This window comes from Condylura cristata, unplaced genomic scaffold (genome assembly GCF_000260355.1).
Source record: "Condylura cristata isolate star-nosed mole 26May11 unplaced genomic scaffold, ConCri1.0 scaffold00019, whole genome shotgun sequence".
NCBI classification, from domain to species: Eukaryota; Metazoa; Chordata; class Mammalia; order Eulipotyphla; family Talpidae; genus Condylura; species Condylura cristata.
Window position 1 is genome coordinate 22,935,421 of NW_004567120.1, and position 17,585 is coordinate 22,953,005.

The 17,585-nt window shown below is 38.4% G+C and overlaps 1 protein-coding gene across 1 annotated transcript in view; it reads left to right on the forward strand.

Annotated features, from left to right (window-relative positions):
* Window positions 1-17,585, forward strand: part of DOCK11 (dedicator of cytokinesis 11) — a 174,944-nt gene that overhangs the window by 108,269 nt on the left and 49,090 nt on the right. Inside the window, exons 31-36 of the mRNA XM_012727072.1 lie at window positions 4,602-4,718; window positions 6,573-6,648; window positions 7,178-7,287; window positions 9,927-10,038; window positions 15,990-16,056; window positions 17,430-17,477. Of these exons, the coding sequence (XP_012582526.1) occupies window positions 4,602-4,718; window positions 6,573-6,648; window positions 7,178-7,287; window positions 9,927-10,038; window positions 15,990-16,056; window positions 17,430-17,477 (530 nt within the window). The remainder of the gene's footprint in view (window positions 1-4,601; window positions 4,719-6,572; window positions 6,649-7,177; window positions 7,288-9,926; window positions 10,039-15,989; window positions 16,057-17,429; window positions 17,478-17,585) is intronic.

Genomic DNA, 17,585 nt, shown 5'->3' on the forward strand with positions numbered 1-17,585 from the left:
TGTGGTCACCTCCGGGGCAGGCGGGAATCGAACTCATGCGGAAGTGGCTTTAGATTCTCAATGCTGTGCTTTAACCCGCTGCGCCACCAGGGAGGGCCTGGCCCTTTTTTTTTTTAACAATCAAATGTAAAGAAAACATTGATCTCATTTATTATTGTAATCACTTTGGTGAACTGAGTGAGACATGGATTTTACTGTTTTTCAATAGTACTCCCATTTTCCCCAAAGAAACAGAAAAATACCTGTCATCTACAGCCAATCATGTTACCTTTATTATAATGAGGTTTTTACTTACCAAGCTTTTTAATTTTCTTCATATGCTTCTACTGTAAAGCAGATAAAAACTCCTTATCTTAAGATGACACTTAGGACTTACTGCAACTTGGTTTGTTTTGTCACAACGTAACTATAATTACCAGATTATTTTTGTTTACCTCATTGTGCCATTGTCTTTATTGTGAGCATGAGTTAGGCAAATTAACAGGTGTAATCTAAGTGAAAAGATACATAAGTCATCCAGTCCAACCAAACTTTGTTAACCTTTGAGAATGTCAGTATTTGCCAGCTCTGGTTTATGCCTAGTAATCAGGAAAAGATTCTTATGCAAGCAGACAAAATGTCTAGCTATGATTCCAAAGGACTTATAGGAAAAGAACAAAATGAACTTGCCTTTGCTGATGCAAGAAGATGTATTTGTCTGCCCCTGCCTTTTCAGATGAAGAGAAAGAAATGGTACTTCCTTGGTGTCTTACCTACTGGTGGCATTTTGATTGCTTTGTATCATATATCTGGAGATTGTTTACTTTTTCCAATTTTGAGAACAGTATATGTATATCCACACAGAGAGCTATTGTTTTCTATAAAAATGTTAAATAGTGTCTGAGTGTTGGAGATTTTAGACTGTGGGAAAGATCGAATTACCAGGGCCTTGATCATGTCGGCAAATTCTCAAGTCCTTTTCTGTTTGTTCAAAAGCTTTAGATGGGTGTTAAAAGAGTAGAGGATTATCTCCAATAAAATTTTGTTTGCTTCATGGTCCTGGTTAACCAAAACTTCTCTGTACTATAATGGGAGTAGAGGAATATTCTTGCCTATGTTGGGTGCAAAAAAATACACAGGCAACCCATGTAAAAGGTTATTTGTCAAGTATACACTAATAAAACATGCTCATTATTGATCACGATGCCGGGTGAACACAGAGAGGGGAGTGTTAAGCCCCCATAATGTCTGTGGGTTCCTCCAAAGTGACCCTGAATAAATATGGAATCAAGAAAATAAAACCTGCTTCCTATGAAAATGCTTTGAGACTAGGCAGCCCCTCCCCTGCCAGTGACACACTCCCCTGCCCCTCCATTCACTCCTCACCCCCTCCCACAGTGAAATTCTGGAGAGCACCTTGTCCTTATTAGGTGCTACTCATTAACTGCCTTCAGAGACCTGCAACTTGTTATAATTACTCTGAGAATCTTCTAGTCAGAATAAGAATGTTCAATGTCTAATATTTCTTCTGAGGTCTGTATCAGTTTTAGTTTCTGTACCAACTGCAAGTGATGTTGACTCCCAAGCGAACTGCAGTTTCTGCTTGGATTTAGGGCAAATCATTTTTCCTTTTGTTGTTCTCTTTTTTAAGTAATCTGTTTACATGGTGGAAAAGTCAAAATGCTTTGTTCCCATTCATCTCTCCAGAATCAGTGACTGTTATTAATGTCTTATATATACTTCTATCTTATACATGTACAAGACTACAGGTAACATATATATGGCTACTATGCATTTTTGTTTTCACTCTACACTATATCCTGATGATTAGCTCTACCACATTTTAAAAAATTTGAATAGAATTCCATCAAATAGATATATGCCATTTTAATTATATTATGATTAATAGGTTACTAGGTAATTTTCTATCTTTTGTGCAGACTTTTTGCACTGACTGTATTTTTCCTGTGTTCCTGGTCACCTAAGAGAACTGTAGTATCTCATTCCTCAGTGATCATGACCTGAAATAAAATGAAATGAACTCCCTTCTGGAAGCTATAATATTAAAATAGCAGTTATAATTTATTGAGGACTTGCTATATTCCAGAAACTGTACTAAGTGCCTCACATGAACTAATATTATTATACTCACTTAAAAATAGCGCTTGGTATTTTCTTACATTTTACCAAACTGAAACTCATGATTAAGTAACAATCAAAATCAAGTAACTAGTAATGGGATTCACATGCATCTTTACCCACTGGGCTCTTAACCACTAGGCTGTTCTGATTTCCAGTTATTTTTTCAAAAAAGATTTATTTATTTATGCATACAGAACTGGGGTATAGGCCAGAGGTGCAGGGGCAGTGAGAGGATTCACCAGAGACAGAGTGGGGAGCAGAAGAGGCCGACTGATGAAGTACACTGTTGAGGGGAGCAGCAGGCGGGTTAGGAGAGGTCTGCTGTGCCTTGTGGGTGACATCATCTCCCAGGCAAGGGATCAAACTGTGCTGAAGGGGCTGCAGCTAGCTTTGCAGTGTTGTGCTTTATCCCCAGTGTTGCACCCCCAGAGAGGGCCCTGATTTCCAATTTTTAAGTGAGACCCTGGAAAATCTGGCAGCTATTAAAAAAGAGATCATCAGGCCCTCCCTGATGGCATAATGGTTTAAAGCACAGCACTATGAAGTGATCACAGCCACTGTAGCATGAGTTCGATCCCCGGCAAGGGAAGTGACCCACATGCCACAGCAGACCTCTCCTGACCCACCCGCTGCTCCCCTCAGCAGTGTATTTCAGTCCACCTGCCTGTTCTACTCCCCACTGTCTCTGATGTATCCTCTCATTCCCCACACCTCTGGCCTGTACCCCAGTTCTGTATGCATAGATAAATCTTTTTTTTTTTTTAAGTGATCATCATGGTGCAAAATCTTGAAACCAAAGCCATATATAGAATAAAGTGATACAGGCTACTTAGCCTTTGAAAGGGTGTATTAAGATGACTCATGGTAACCTGTCTTCATATATTGAAAGGACTGCCACATAAAAGTGCAAACTTACTTACTTTTTGTGGTTCCAAAGGGTAGAGCTGTACCCAGCAGGTAGAACTTATAAGGAGTGAGTCAGATGATGGTCCTTTCTAACAGAACCAAAGAAAGGGCTAGACTGTTTCATGAGAAATTTAAAAAAATAACCCCTTGTCTTGGTTCTCCCCCTAACCCACTGACCCCACCCCACCCTCAAAAAAATGAATAAAAATAAAAACTAACCACTTGTCAGGGATATAGCTAAGGACCTTTATTGCCTTGGATGGGAAGTTGAATTACACTGTGGTTCTTAATTTCTCTGTATATCAGTATAACCTGGGGCACATTCCCAGGACCCAGCCCAAACCCATTGACCAGAATCTCCTGGTAATAGACACAGTTATTGATTGGATTAACAGAAGTGAGTCTGTTAAGAAAAATTCCTAAAGAAAAATTCACTAAAGAAGTGCCAGTGGTCAGTTAACATATGAAAAGTGATTTAGCCTTAAGAATAAATGTTGGTTAAAGCAGCAGTGAGATTCTGCTGATCCTATTGTATTTCATAGCCTGGTCTTGTGCCCTTGTGCCCTAGAGGCCTTATCTAAATCTCCAAATCTCCCAAAGTTTTGGAATGTGGAGGGCAGTTCTTGTGCCATCACAGTCACCATTTCTGCTAATTTGAGTATACATACATATCTGGCATGCATGTTTGTAGTTGAGAAAAGCAGTAAATGAAATTATGTGGACTACCGCTGGTCTGCTTTACTTGTATATTTACAAATAAATCAATCTCTCAAGTCTTAAAATTGACTTAGTAGGTCAAGATCACATTATTTTATTTGCAGCGTTAGTCACAGCCAAAAATGTTTCTTTTTTGTAAAATTACTTATTTATGCATACATAACTGGGGTACAGGCCAGAGGTGCAGGGGCGGTGTGAGGATTCACCAAACACAGAGTGGGGAGTAGAGTAGGCAGATCGATGAAGTACACTGCTGAGGGAGCATTGGGGCAGGTCAGGAGAGGTCTGCCGCACCATATGGGTCACCTCTCGGGCCAGGGATCGAACTCACACTTAAGTGGCTGTGTCTAGCTTGTAGTGCTGCATCCTAACCTGTTTTGCCGCCAGGAAGGGCCCAAAAATGTTTCTTAAAAATTACTTTTCCCCTCTTCTGGCTACCCATTCTTTCAGCTAATGTGTACTGACCATCTGCCATGTGCCAGGCACAGGGATCAGGCGGTGAACAAGACACTGCTCTCCCGAAAGGCAGCCCTCATTAGCATTAAAGAACAGAGCTAATAGCATCTACTTTCTAGGTCAAATACTATGAAAAAAGTTGCCTTTTACTTTGTGTTAGTTATGTTTGGGGGATGTGATTTGACTGTATCGTATATAACTCCAAATACCAACAAAGTCTTGTGTTCATTTTGATAAATAAGTATCATTTACTTATTTGGTAATAAGTATAAATAGACTCCTGCATTCCTAAATTGTCATTACTAGCCTGCTTGTAATCTTTAAACTAATGAATGGTGCCAGCTGTATTAGTAATAGATACATATCATATGCCCATTAGACTTCTGATCATTATTTTTCAGAACCAACAAGCCAAAATAGCACAATTGTACCTCCCGTTTGTTGGACTGCTTTTGGAAAATATACAGCGATTGGCAGGTCGAGATACCTTGTATTCTTGTGCAGCCATGCCTAATTCTGTGAGTAGCTGTGTGTTCCTGTTGGTGTTTTACCCTTTTGTGCTGAATGTATCTACAATCAGGGTCATATGCGGTATGGTCTCAATTTTTTTTTTTTTGCCTCAGTCTTTTAATAGTTCACTTTTGACTCCCATTTTACCTTTTCCTCGAGCAGTGCTGCTGAAGCTTTCATGTGCATTGGAGTCACCTGGGGAGTTTGTTAGATTCTAATTCATTAGCTCTGGGGTGGAGTTTGAGATCACACATTTCTAACACATTTTTGGCCGCTTCTGATCCAAGGACCACTGTGTGAGTGATGCGGTCCAGGAGAACACCAAGGATCCCTTGTAACCAGTGTTTGATTTTAGGATTTGTTGCTGCTGTATGCCTGCATGTATTTACTGAACTTGAAAACTGAATAAAAGAGTCTTTACTTCCAAAATGTTAGGCACCAGGGATGTAATGTTTTCCTTTGCTTATCCTCTCCCTCCACAGCTTCCTTTCAACATTTCTTCAGGGAGTCATTTTTAGCTCATCCTGGTTGCTCTGTGTTTTTCTTCCCGCCTTAGAGTTGAAAGGAAATTTGAAGGTGATCAGTGTCCAGTTGCAGAATACCCTTTGGCCATTGTGATAATTGAAATATTCCTTCTCCCATTGACGTAAAAGGTTTGCTCTCCACTTTTTCTAGATTTGCCTTCCAGAGACCCATAGAACAAATAGGTTCCCACCTCACATGATACCCTTTCCACACATGCCTCCAAAAGTTTTCTCCAGACCAGATAACTTCACTTCATTATCCTCTGTCATTCTAAATCATTGATGTTCTTGGTTACGCTCTTATGGGTGTGTTCCATTTTACCAGCAGTCCTACTAAAGCGTGGTGCTCAGAACCAGACATTTTCCAGTTTGCCTTCTGTGTGGCCCAAGACACCTTCACACTTCACACTTTTGGTGGCCACCCACATCACATTGTTTGTGGCATGTTACACTGTCCTTCACAGCTTCCTTTGGAAATTACCCCCGTCAGTTTATCCAGCTTGCCCTGGATAACCAAGAAAACTGCTTTTCAACCTCCCTGATGAATTGATTGCCTGTAGCACCCAATTATGTAAGTCAGCTAAATGTAGGTACCACCCCATGCATCATCCTGTGGGCTGGTCTTTCTTCATAAACAGAAGCTCACGCTTACACACTTAGACCACAGCAAATGGCTGCGGTATTTGGAAATAATTCTATTTACGTTCTTTTGCAGAAGAAGTTCAACTAGGGCTTCTGGTCGCAGCCCTACTTTTCTAACATCACCCTAGTTCCAAAGAGAATTGGGCCTAAGACTACATCTGATGCCACTTTTACTAGTCACCTAGAATTATGTCACTTGATCAGAAAACATGGGGACCACAGTATACTGCTACTTGTTATTTTTTTTTTTTTAAAAAGAGAAGTCACCATAAAGCCATACTGACATTATGTCAAGCTTGCACCATAAGGTTTACTTAAAATTAGGGTGTGATCTCACATGGCTAATTCCATTTTTTTTTCCTTTTAAAGAGTTATTTATTCTATGCATACAGAATTGGGATATAGGCCAGAGGTGCAGGGGCAGTGAGAGGATTCACCAGAGACAGAGTGGGGAGCACTCAATGAAGTACACAGTTCAATGAAGTACACTGCTGAGGGGAGCAGTAGGCAAGACAGGAGAGGCCTGTTGTGCCATGTGGATCACCTCCGGGGCCAGGGATTAAACTCACACTGAAACAGCTGTGGCTAGCTTGCAGTACTGTGCTCCAACCTGTAGTGTCACCAGAGAGGGCCTAATCCAATTTCTTATCCTAGTGTACAGTTTTATTTAAATGACTGCGGTGTCTTGTGTTCCAGGCATCCAGGGATGAGTTCGCATGTGGATTTACTTCACCTACAAATAGAGGGAGTCTGAGCAGTGACAAAGACACCGGTAATTAGCTCTTTAAAGATTATAGGCAGGTTGTTCAGAAATGTAATTTGTATTTCTGAAGTATTTCATAATAAAAACTATACATAGCATGCTTTCTACTAAAGTTTAATTAAAACCTGATGCACATGTATAGCCACATTTCTTTGCTGAGGTTTCTTGTCTAAGCTTGTTTAAAATATAGCTTGGTGTGCTAAGAAAGTAGAGGATAATGAGCTTAACACTTCCAGTCCTTTTACCTGTTTCCATTCTTGGACAAGACACCTCCTTCTTCTGAACCCAAGTTTCCTTATCTACAAAATTCTCAAGTTGTGTAGCTTTGTGACTTCAAAGAAAATCTTGTAGTTTCATACACAGTACTGTGTAAGAAGCCAAAAAATAAATACATAAACTTGGTATAATACATAAACTTCACATTTTGGATGACTGACATCTTTTCCCTAAAATGTTTATTTAAATTATCCCAATACTTACTTTTTAGTGTTTTTGTCAGTTCTTCCTATTCCTAACAAGGACTTGGCTTATTTTCCAGCTTATGGGACTTTTCAAAATGGACATGGAATTAAGAGAGAAGATTCCAGAGGTTCTCTTATCCCGGAAGGAGCAACAGGATTTCCAGACCAGGGCAGCACGGGTGAACATGTAAGATCCTGAATATAATATAGGATAGCCATAGTGACATTTTGGCCATAATAACAGTCTTCTTTTGATGTAAGAAATAGCCTCTCTATATTCCTGTAGTCCACCTTGGATCAAAAAAAAAAAAAAGCATCCCATAATTCTTGGATGTTATAGCAGTTCCTTTCTGTCTCCGCAACTGCTAGTTGAATAAACTGTTTATATGGAGTTAAGGCATTCATCTTTAAGGGTTCTAGTTGGTTGTCCTTTAATCCTAGCATGCGATGACCTATTGTAGGGAACGAAGGGTCAAGTTTAAAATACCGAATCTGCCTTATCATTTAAATCACTGCCTGGTAAGACGAGGTCAACCTTTCATTCTTCTGTAATACAGTAATGACATTAACTTGGAAGAAAACAAATTAAGCCCTCAAATTAATAATCTCACAATGCCAGCATCACTTCATCAGAATATATTCTCCCACACTTGCATCAAATTGTTTGAAATGTAACACAGAAGTTTGGATTTTGTCTTCTTTGAGGCAGAGAAGCCTCATTTTAGACCAGTAAAGTCATGTCATTATTGAAATCACAGCATCATATAAAAACAGTTAAAAGGATCCCTAACAATAATAAATTCCAATTTGCTGGTGAAAATTGGGACTGGAACGTAGGCCAGCCCCTTGCCATGGCAGGCCAGAACACCTGACCCCAGGTTTTCTAACTCCAGCACTTTTCCTCCTTTATCATGGCGCTCTTAGGGTGCATCAGAATTACTTGAGGGACTTCATAAAAATAGGTGACTAGGTCTTGTCCCAAGTTTCTGACTTAGTCATTCTAGAATGGGGGCTGCTAATTTGTATTTCTAAGTTCTCAGGTGATGCGCATGCTGCTGGTTGAGAACTACTGCTTAAGAATCACCCTTTGAGCCTTTAGAGTTTTTGTTTTTTTTTTTTTAACCCCAGTTAGAATTATGACAGTAGACATTGTTGTAGGTGAGGCAAAGAAAGGACCATTCACCAGGTTAAATGGCTTGTGAATAGTCACAAAGCTAGTAGGCATTCAGATTCTAGATGTTTTGTTCTAAGTGAAAGTTCTTAGTAAATCTCACTTTAGTAAATACAGTTAGCTCAACTGAAAGTGTGTGTGTGTGTGCCATCACCATAGTCCTGTGCAATTCCCCCCCACACACACCCTCATTTTGTTTCCATTCTCCACTCCACCCCTGTAAAATGTCTCTGGTATATTCATTGTTATTTCCCCCCACCCCAAATCTTGGTCCTTTATGTTCCTGCTATGAGTGAAACCATCTGGTAGTTTTCTTTTTGAAAGTATTCTATTCATTTATTTATTCATACAGAACTGGGGTACAGGGGCAGTGAGAAGATTCACCAGAGATAGAGAGGGGAGCAGAACAGGTAGATTGGCAAAGTACACTGTTGAAGGACGCAGCGGGTTAGGAGAGGTCTGCTGCGCCATGTGGGTCACCTCCAGGGCAGGGATCAAACTCATGCTGAAGTGGCTTTAGCTTCTTAGTGCTGTGCTTTAACCTGCTGTGCCACCAGAGAGGACCCTGAAAGTGTTTTTTTTTTTTTTTTATGCTTACAGAATGGGTTACAGGCTAGAGGTATGGTAGGTGAGAGGATTCACCAGAGACAGAGTGGGGAGCAGAACAGGCAAATTGACAAAGTACAATGCTAAGGGGAGCAGCGGGCGGGTCAGGAGAGGTCTGCCACACCATGTGGATCAGCTCCCTGGCCGGGGATCAAACTCATGCTGAAGTGGCTTTGGAGAACTTCATAATGCGGTGCCTTAACACACTGAACCACCAGGGAGGGCCCTGAAAGTATTCATTTTTAACAAGGGTAAAATTTTTAGGAAATGAGTTTTACTTTGTCATGTAAATCCCAAATAAGTCCAAACTTGTCATGCTTAAGGAATCGATATTTTAACAAAAGTTGTTACGTAAAAAGAACGACAAGGGCCTCCCTGGTGGTGTAGGAGTTAAGGCCCAGTGCTGTAACCCCTGTGGCCTGAACCTGATCCCCAAGTGTGATCCCCAGCTAGACCTCCCCTGTGTTGCCCACTGCTCCCCTTAACAGGCACCTCTAGCCTACACCCCAGCTCTGTACATAAATAAATCAAACTTAAATGAAAAGAATGTAGCTACTTTGTAGAGGCTCTAGTTTTGAAGTATTACAGGATTCTCAGAAGAATGATTTTGTATCATTAGCCCCAATTTTTAGATCTATTCTCTGATGATTTTAAAAGTTGTACTTTTACAAACTCTAAGGATAGAGGCAAACAAAAAGGTTTAAATGTTTCTTACGCTTCTGCACACCGTAGTTTAGTTCTTCCTCCATGTAAATCTATTTTTTCCAGGAATAGCCACATATGATTTCTTTAAACTTTTTAGTACTAAAACACAGGACCTTTGGAAATGACACAGTTACAGTATTCATAGTTATATCTTGTTCAAAACCACAATTCCCAGCATAATTAGATATAATAGTAAAAAGGATTCCTCCCACTTAGCTTCCAACTGTGATGAAATTTTACATTTATGCTTAGGAATTTTCCCAAACAGGACTAATGATAAAAAGTGATTAAGGTAAACTATAGTACCTACTTAATTTTACAAATGATCTCTCTCTACATTACAGACCCGACAGAGCTCTACAAGAAGCAGTATATCCCAGTATAACCGATTGGATCAGTATGAAATCAGAAGCCTCTTGATGTGCTACCTGTATATAGTAAAAATGATTTCTGAAGGTGAGTTACTAGCATCGTAGGCAAGGACTCTACTGTGCACCCTTGCAGATGCTCAGGCTCAGGCCACAAGGACTTGACCATCATCTGTATGTAGAACCATGCAGCTTAGAAATCGACATCTGGCTTTGAAGTGTTTCTGTATTTTAACTTAAAATAGGTTCATTTCAGTCATCCAGGTTTCATTCTTTGAAATAATCTTTTAAAACATTTTGTAAGTTAATTTCTAAAATGAGATCACAGTTTTTAAAAGTGTTAAACCTTTTGTTTTTCATGCTGAGCTTGAAATATATTCAGCGACCATGTAAACAGAGAAATAACAGTGCCAGTATTTAATACAGAGCTTTTATTGACCCAGGATTTAGAAAAGCAGAAGCAAACAAAAAGACCAGACGTATCCCCAGGGTAAGGAATGCTGTGGTGATGTCTGCAGTGCCACTGTATCACATTACATGGTGTTAGGTTCTCTTTCAGGTTGCTTTACAATTGTATTATTTACTAGTGTTACAAATTCTTCTTTTAATTATATGACAGAATATAACCAAAGGAGTTTCATAAATAGCATGTCCTCTAAAAGTAAAATCAAAAGGTCATTTATACACAAATACCACCCTTCTTTATACAATTCGTCCTTTTTCTTCCTTTCCTTAAAAAAAAAAAATGTATGCTGCAATATAGTACATAAAAGCATCTGGGTTCTGATCATCATGTTTCTCATTTTTCTATTTTTTTGTGTAATTTTTAGTAAATATATTTTTTAAAAGATTTATTTATTTATTCATACAGAACTGGGTACAGGCCAGAGATGCGGAGGGTGAGAGGATTCACCAGAGACAGAGTGGGGAGCAGAACAGGCAGATCATCGAAGTACACTGCTGAGGGGAGCAGCGGGCGGGTCAGGAGAGGTCTGCTGCTCCTTGTAGTCACCTCCAGGGCAGGCGGGGATCGAACTCATGCCGAAGTGGCTTCAGCTTCTTAGTGCAGTGCTTTAACCCGCTGCGCCACCAGGGAGGGCCAATTTTTAGTAAATATTACTTTATAACTTCTTTTGTGCTAATAAAGGCTACAGGAACAAATTAAGCTTACACTTACAAAATCAATTAATAGTTATAGATGAGTAAATAGTTCTAAAGTACATCAACACTTTATATCTTATGCTAACACAGGCTATAGGAACAAAATAAGCTTACACTTAACTAGCTAGAGAAACAGAAGCAATTAAATGGTTATATGTGAATAAGTAATTCTAAAATACACCAGCAATGTATCTTATATCTTATACAGGCAGTAGGAACAAAATAAGCTTACACTTAGCTAGAGAAACAGAAGCAATTAAATAGTTATATGTGAGTAAGTAGTTCTAAAGTACATCAACAATGTATCTTATATCTTACCCTAATACAAGCTATAGGAACAAAACAAGTTTACACTTAACTAGGTAACAAAATCAATTAATAGTTACATATGAGTAAGTTGTTCTAAAGTACATCAACACTTTATATCTTTTTAAAATTTATGTATTTCAACACTATATCTTATGCTAATATAGGCTATAGGGACAAAATAAGCTTACATTTAATTAGAAAAACAAAATCAATAGTTACATACGAGTAAGTCGTTCTAAAGTACATCAACACTATATATATATATTTTAAATATTTATTTATTTCAACACTATATCTTACACTAATACTGGCTATAGGAACAAAATACGCTTATACTTAACTAGCTAGAGAAGTAAAATCAATTAAATAGTTATATGTGAGTAAGTAGTTCTAAAATACATCAACACTTTATATCTTACACTAATACAGGCTACAGGAAAAAAAAATAAGCTTACACTTAACTAGCTAGAGAAACAAAATTAGTAGTTATATGTGAATAAGTAGTTCTAAAGTACATCAATACATTATGTCTTATGCTAATATAAGAATAATTAATTAGCTAGAGAAACATTAAAATAAATCAATAGCTATACTGTTCTAAAGTACATTAATAAATAAATGTTCTAAAGTACATTAATAAAACAGTTGAAAAACAATTAGAACTTTTAAGTTCTAAGACTATAAGATTTAAAATAAAAGTTAAAGATTATATTAAAGCTAATGTGATAGGCCTCACTTCTGTATTTTGGGAAGAAAAGTTAGTAAAGGGAGATAATTTTCAAGCCATAGTGGTATTTCCTTCCAGGAAAAAATGGTGCATTTAACAACTCAGCTCACTAATTTTGTTTTTCAACAAGGTAAAAAGCGGGGGACTGTAGAAAGTAACTGCTAATGTGTCTGGGGTTTCATTTTAGGGTGATGAAAGTATTCTAAAATTGTAGGGGTGATTCTAGAAGCCATTAAATATATTGCAAACTATTGTGCATCATTTAAATAGGTTGAGTTTTTATAGTATATGAACTCTCAATAAATTTGTTTAAAAAAAAGAGGCCCACCACACTGAAAAAAAAAAAAACTGAATGGAAATAAGATGGGGGGGGTGCAGAGGAGTAGAAGAAAAGAAGGGGAGATGTTTTGCTGACTGGTTTTCCACTCTTCCACTCCAGCACACATGCACGCACACACAAATACTCTCACGCTTGCACACAATCTACTTTATATATACTGTGGTAACCAGCAACAGACAGGTCTCTGACTCCTTTTTTAATGTTGTAGGTTAAAACCATGACTGCTTTGTTTCTTGAGAACTTCCGTAGTTTGTCTTCCTCTTGTAAATGTTGACTTCACTTGCTAAATATTTGTCTTGCTCTTGCTCTTGCTTTTTTGATTTTTAAAAGCATTTAAAGTCATTCTGTATGATACCTTCAAAGTCACAGTCTATAAAGTCATGTTCATTTTATTCTGAAAAATAATGGCTTTTGGGTCATTGTCAATGGCTGTCTTGTCTGGTGAATATTTTAGACACTATGTTTTTAAGTAGTGAATGTGTTTAAATACTGAGTCTATACCTTGTAAGTCTTCTCTTGTTCTCTTTTTCATGGATAGCAGCTTAATTTCAACAGGATGGTAGATTTTTACACTTTAATACGGAAGTGGAAATATTCTGAAGATTGGGTTTCCTTCTCTATTTGTAGCTGTATTTTATTAATATGGCAGTCATTTGCTGTTTCAGATTCACAGTCATTTGTCAAGCAGTTTTTGGTTTTATTGCCTTGTTTACTGTATCTTGAGAAATGGAATAGGAGTCAGGCATTAGTAGTTATAGTCTAAGTTGACAGGAAGACTGTCCTCTTGTTAAAAGAAAAAAAAAGCCTTTTCCTTGGGAGGAAAGCTACTTCCCCCTTTTTTCTATCTGCACCCTGGCCTTTCTCTTTAGTGTAGACCCCAAAGTGCAACTCTGGGTTTCACCCTGAGGCTTAGTATATACCTCACTTGAAGATTCATTAGTATTCTTCCTCAAAGTTGTTTGCTCTTTGGAAGGTGGCTGTGGCTGGCTACTATCATCTCTCATTGAAAACCCAGTGCTGGGACGAGCAAGATTAATTAATGATCTTCTTTTCCCACTAGATCTTAAAGTATAGTCGAGTGGAAATACATTTAAAGAGGTTCTTTCCCTTCTCCGTGTAAAAGGGGGAAACAAGCCTCTGTTATAATCGGGCATAGTTTCCTCAGATGTTTCAGATGCTACTTGAGTAGCTGGGGTTTCCCCAGTAGAAACACTAGAAAGATTCCAAGAGAATTCAGATTGAGTGTCAGACTTTTGCATGGAGGGGTTTTGTGTGGAGCTCGGTTTCCTTGTTAGTTTGTCTTCAGGAAGACTTGAGGCTCCCTGAAAACCAAATCCCCTTTGAGAACTAAATGTAGATGATAAAGGAAAATTGGTAGTTAATTTCTGGTTACCGCCACCCCCTCTGGTCGGTTTACTGGTATGGAGAGTTTTCTCAAAAGAAGTCTCTGGTATATCAAAGACATTCTGACTACATAGTGGAATTGGAAAGCTTGAACTTTGTGGGGGCTCCTTTTTGCCTCCAGATTTCATTTGTTCAGTGTGTGGTTGCTTGATCAGTTTGCTAGGCAAATGCATCGGAGTTCCCTGTCTGGGGTCCCGGAGCAAATAATCGGGCATTGTTCGAGTAGTAGGAACAGAGTCCTCATCGGTATCAGTAAGAGACTTGCGAAGCTGTTTTTGATTCAATTTTAGTTTTTCAGAAAGCCTTTTATTTTCCTCTCTTAGTTTATTTCTTTCTGCAGTAAGCTCAGCAATAAACTGAAGATTTTGTTGTTGGATTTCGTAAAATTCTTGCTGCAGTGTATTTCTGTATGTTTCATTCATTGAACAGCGGTCACATATTTTTGTACTTAACTGATCTCGCAAGTCATGAATGGTGCCACTGAGGACTTTCTGTTGTTCTGTCAACTCTTTAATTTTGGCTATGGAGCCCGTCCACCTTCCATCTGCCAATCGCTCTTTTCTCAGGCTGGTTAACTTTGCCTGCAAGCGCTGTAGCTCTTTGTCATGGAGCTCTTTAAGTGTTAGCCAGGTCTTTTTAAACTCATTAGAGGACAAATCACAACTACTAAGCTGCAGTTTCTCTTTATCTGAGGGTTTCTTGCCACCTCCCATGCCTCCTCCACTGCCTCCACTGCCGCCTCCACCCTCGCTCCCGGACTGCATCATGTCTATCTGATAGAGAAGCGGTTGGGATAAGCCGCGAGTTGGACAGTGCCCTCCACAAGATGGCGGACGGGCTGCTGACTAGAACTTGACCGCGGTAGGGATGGGCACCTTACCGCCTCTACAGATCTCCTCAGAAGCTGTCTCAGGGCACAGGGAGGGCACGATTGTTCAGAGATGGGTGGAAGGGCGTGGCTTTTTTTGGTGGAGAGAAGGCGCCGAATTTTTGACGGAAAAACAGGATCGGAGAAGGAGGACCAAGGCTTCTGGCAACGGTCCTTCGACGAGAGGCCGGAAACCCAGTGACTTCTGGGGTAGCCCCAACCACCGAGCAGAAAGTACCCAGACGCAGGGGGGGGGGGTAACTGGAAGTCACTGATAGACCTATATTTGAAAAACAAATCAAATTTTACTTTAATTTGGCAATTTTTACCTTGATCAATATTTTGTAATCAGAGAAATTCTCAATACGCTTGGTTTTAAAGAAGATTGAAAGTAGTTAAGTCAAAAGCCACCTACGTAACGCGTTAGTTCACCCCTGCGAGTAACCAACACTGTCCAGGCGTCCATCCCCATCACGTGACTGAGGCTCTAGCTTCTTTGGCAGTTGGTCGTTCACAATTGCCGAACCTTCGAGATTCTTACGTTTGAGTGACGTCATCCACTTGCTGTATCTAGGCAGGATAAAGAAGGAATGGCAAGTTAGTGGTAACAGTGTTGTTCTTTTACTCTCAGTAAATATTATGTTGGGGAAAAGAGTGATGGGATAGATCTAAGAGACTTTTACATCTGAAAATGTTATTTCATATATTTGTGTATTAGTAGAATTTTGAAGTTTATAGCCTAAAGGCAAAGAAGAAAAAAACTTATCTGTATTTTCCCCTAGATAAGGTTTAAAGTTCTCAAACTTTTTGGTTCACAAAGCCCCTTGCATAGCAGGCATAAGTACTTAACCCCCCCTCTGAGAAAACGCAAATAAGCCCATTATTTTGCATAAAATTTCGGGAAGTTCATTAAAAACTGCAGGTCAGCTTTCCTATTTTCATCTTCTGGGATGATATGAAGATTGGGATAAGACAGCCAAAAGAATATAAAGTAAATAAAAATAATTTCAAATAGAAATAATTGCAGTTTTAATGATACATTTGGAATTTATTCAAAAGAATACAGTGTGTATATTCAGTAGTAACCTGGTAGAAGAGGACATAAATGAAACAGAAAGAGAATTAGACCTGAGTTGATGGTTGTGGAAACTAGGTTATTGGTACTTTGGGGTTCACTGTGCTATTTGCTCTATTTCTCAAGCTCTAACACTTAATTTATTCCATTTTCAGATACTCTTCTTACTTACTGGAACAAAGTATCTCCTCAGGAGCTTATAAACATTCTCATACTTCTGGAGTAAGTTATATTAACTTATTTTTAAAAATTTCTAATTATTTGAGGGAAACTTAATTTATACATCAAATATTACTTCTATTTGCTGATAAATCAGGAAATATTAAGCTATTAAAAAAAGATTTATACATACAAGAACTGGGGTACAGGCCAGAGATTTTGGGGGTGAGAGGCTTTACCAGAGACAGTGAACAGGCACAATGCCTGAAATACACTGCTGAGGGGAGCAGTGGGCAAGACAGGAGAGGTCTGCTGTGCCACGTGGGTCAGCTCCCTGGTGGGGGATTGAACTCATGCTGCAATGGCTGTGGATAGCTTCATAGTGCTGCACTTTAACCCGTACTTTGATAATATAGAAGCTGGCAGTAGGTTCTTTATAGTAGAATAAAAACATTCACAATGAAGTAGATTAAATGGTTGGAATTTAGAATTTGTACTCTTATGGAGAGTTAAGCAGCTCTGTCCACCATATATACATATTCTTCATTTCAAGACACCTGAGGAGAAACCCAATAGTCTTTTCCTAGAAGGTGCTAGGAAGTTGTCCTATGTTGTATGCTGAGCTACTTTGATATCATCATTGAAAGCTAAAAGAAAAACTAGTAGAAATGTGAAATTAAAAAATAAATAGTACTCATACATGGCGTTATATATACATGTTTACCAACACAAAGAGAAAAATCACAGAAAATTTTTATTAAAGTATTAAAATTTTTGCAGAAAATATTAATAAACTAAACAGTAGTTAAGATTTGGTTTTAAAGAAACTACACTGTACTGAAATATTTACTAATGAATATAATATGTTGGGGATTTATCTCCAAAAATACAAGAGGTAGGGAGGATGGAGGAAGAGCAGGAGACCTGTTCAGGGCAGAAGCTAAGAATGGCCAACAGGCGATCATTGTGGAAGCTCTTTGGAGTTTAGTTTGCTTTCCCCACTAATTTTGTAGTTTGTGTTTATAATTTACAATCATAGAAACCACTGTCATGCTGTTGTAAAATAAAACAATAATCGCCCCAATTTCTAGGACTTAAGAGTCTTATTCAGGTTTTAATGACTGTGCTAGTGATGTTCACTACAATATGTTATCAAGCTCAAAGGATGATTTGCATTAATAGGTCTTTCATATTGGATTAAGTTGGGACTTTTTGGTGTTGATGTAATTGTGGCAAATAAATTATAGCAAATGAATAAAAAATAGGTGTAATATGGCAAGCCTACAAGTAATTATGTATATATTTATTTTTGTATACCAAAAATTATATCCTAATATTTAAATAGGCTGTTCTTGTAACACATGCCTTTTCAAATTATTACTTGATAAATTTTTGAGTGTGATAATGTTACTAATCTGGTTTTTTCTTTTTCCTAGAGTATGTTTGTTTCACTTTAGATATATGGGGAAAAGAAACATAGCAAGGTAATTTCCATTGTACTGCAATTTCTACTTTCTTCTTTCACTTCCCACAGAGGGCAGTCTTAATCAGGCCAGTTAAAAACCTAAATTATGAATTTTGAGTTAACAATA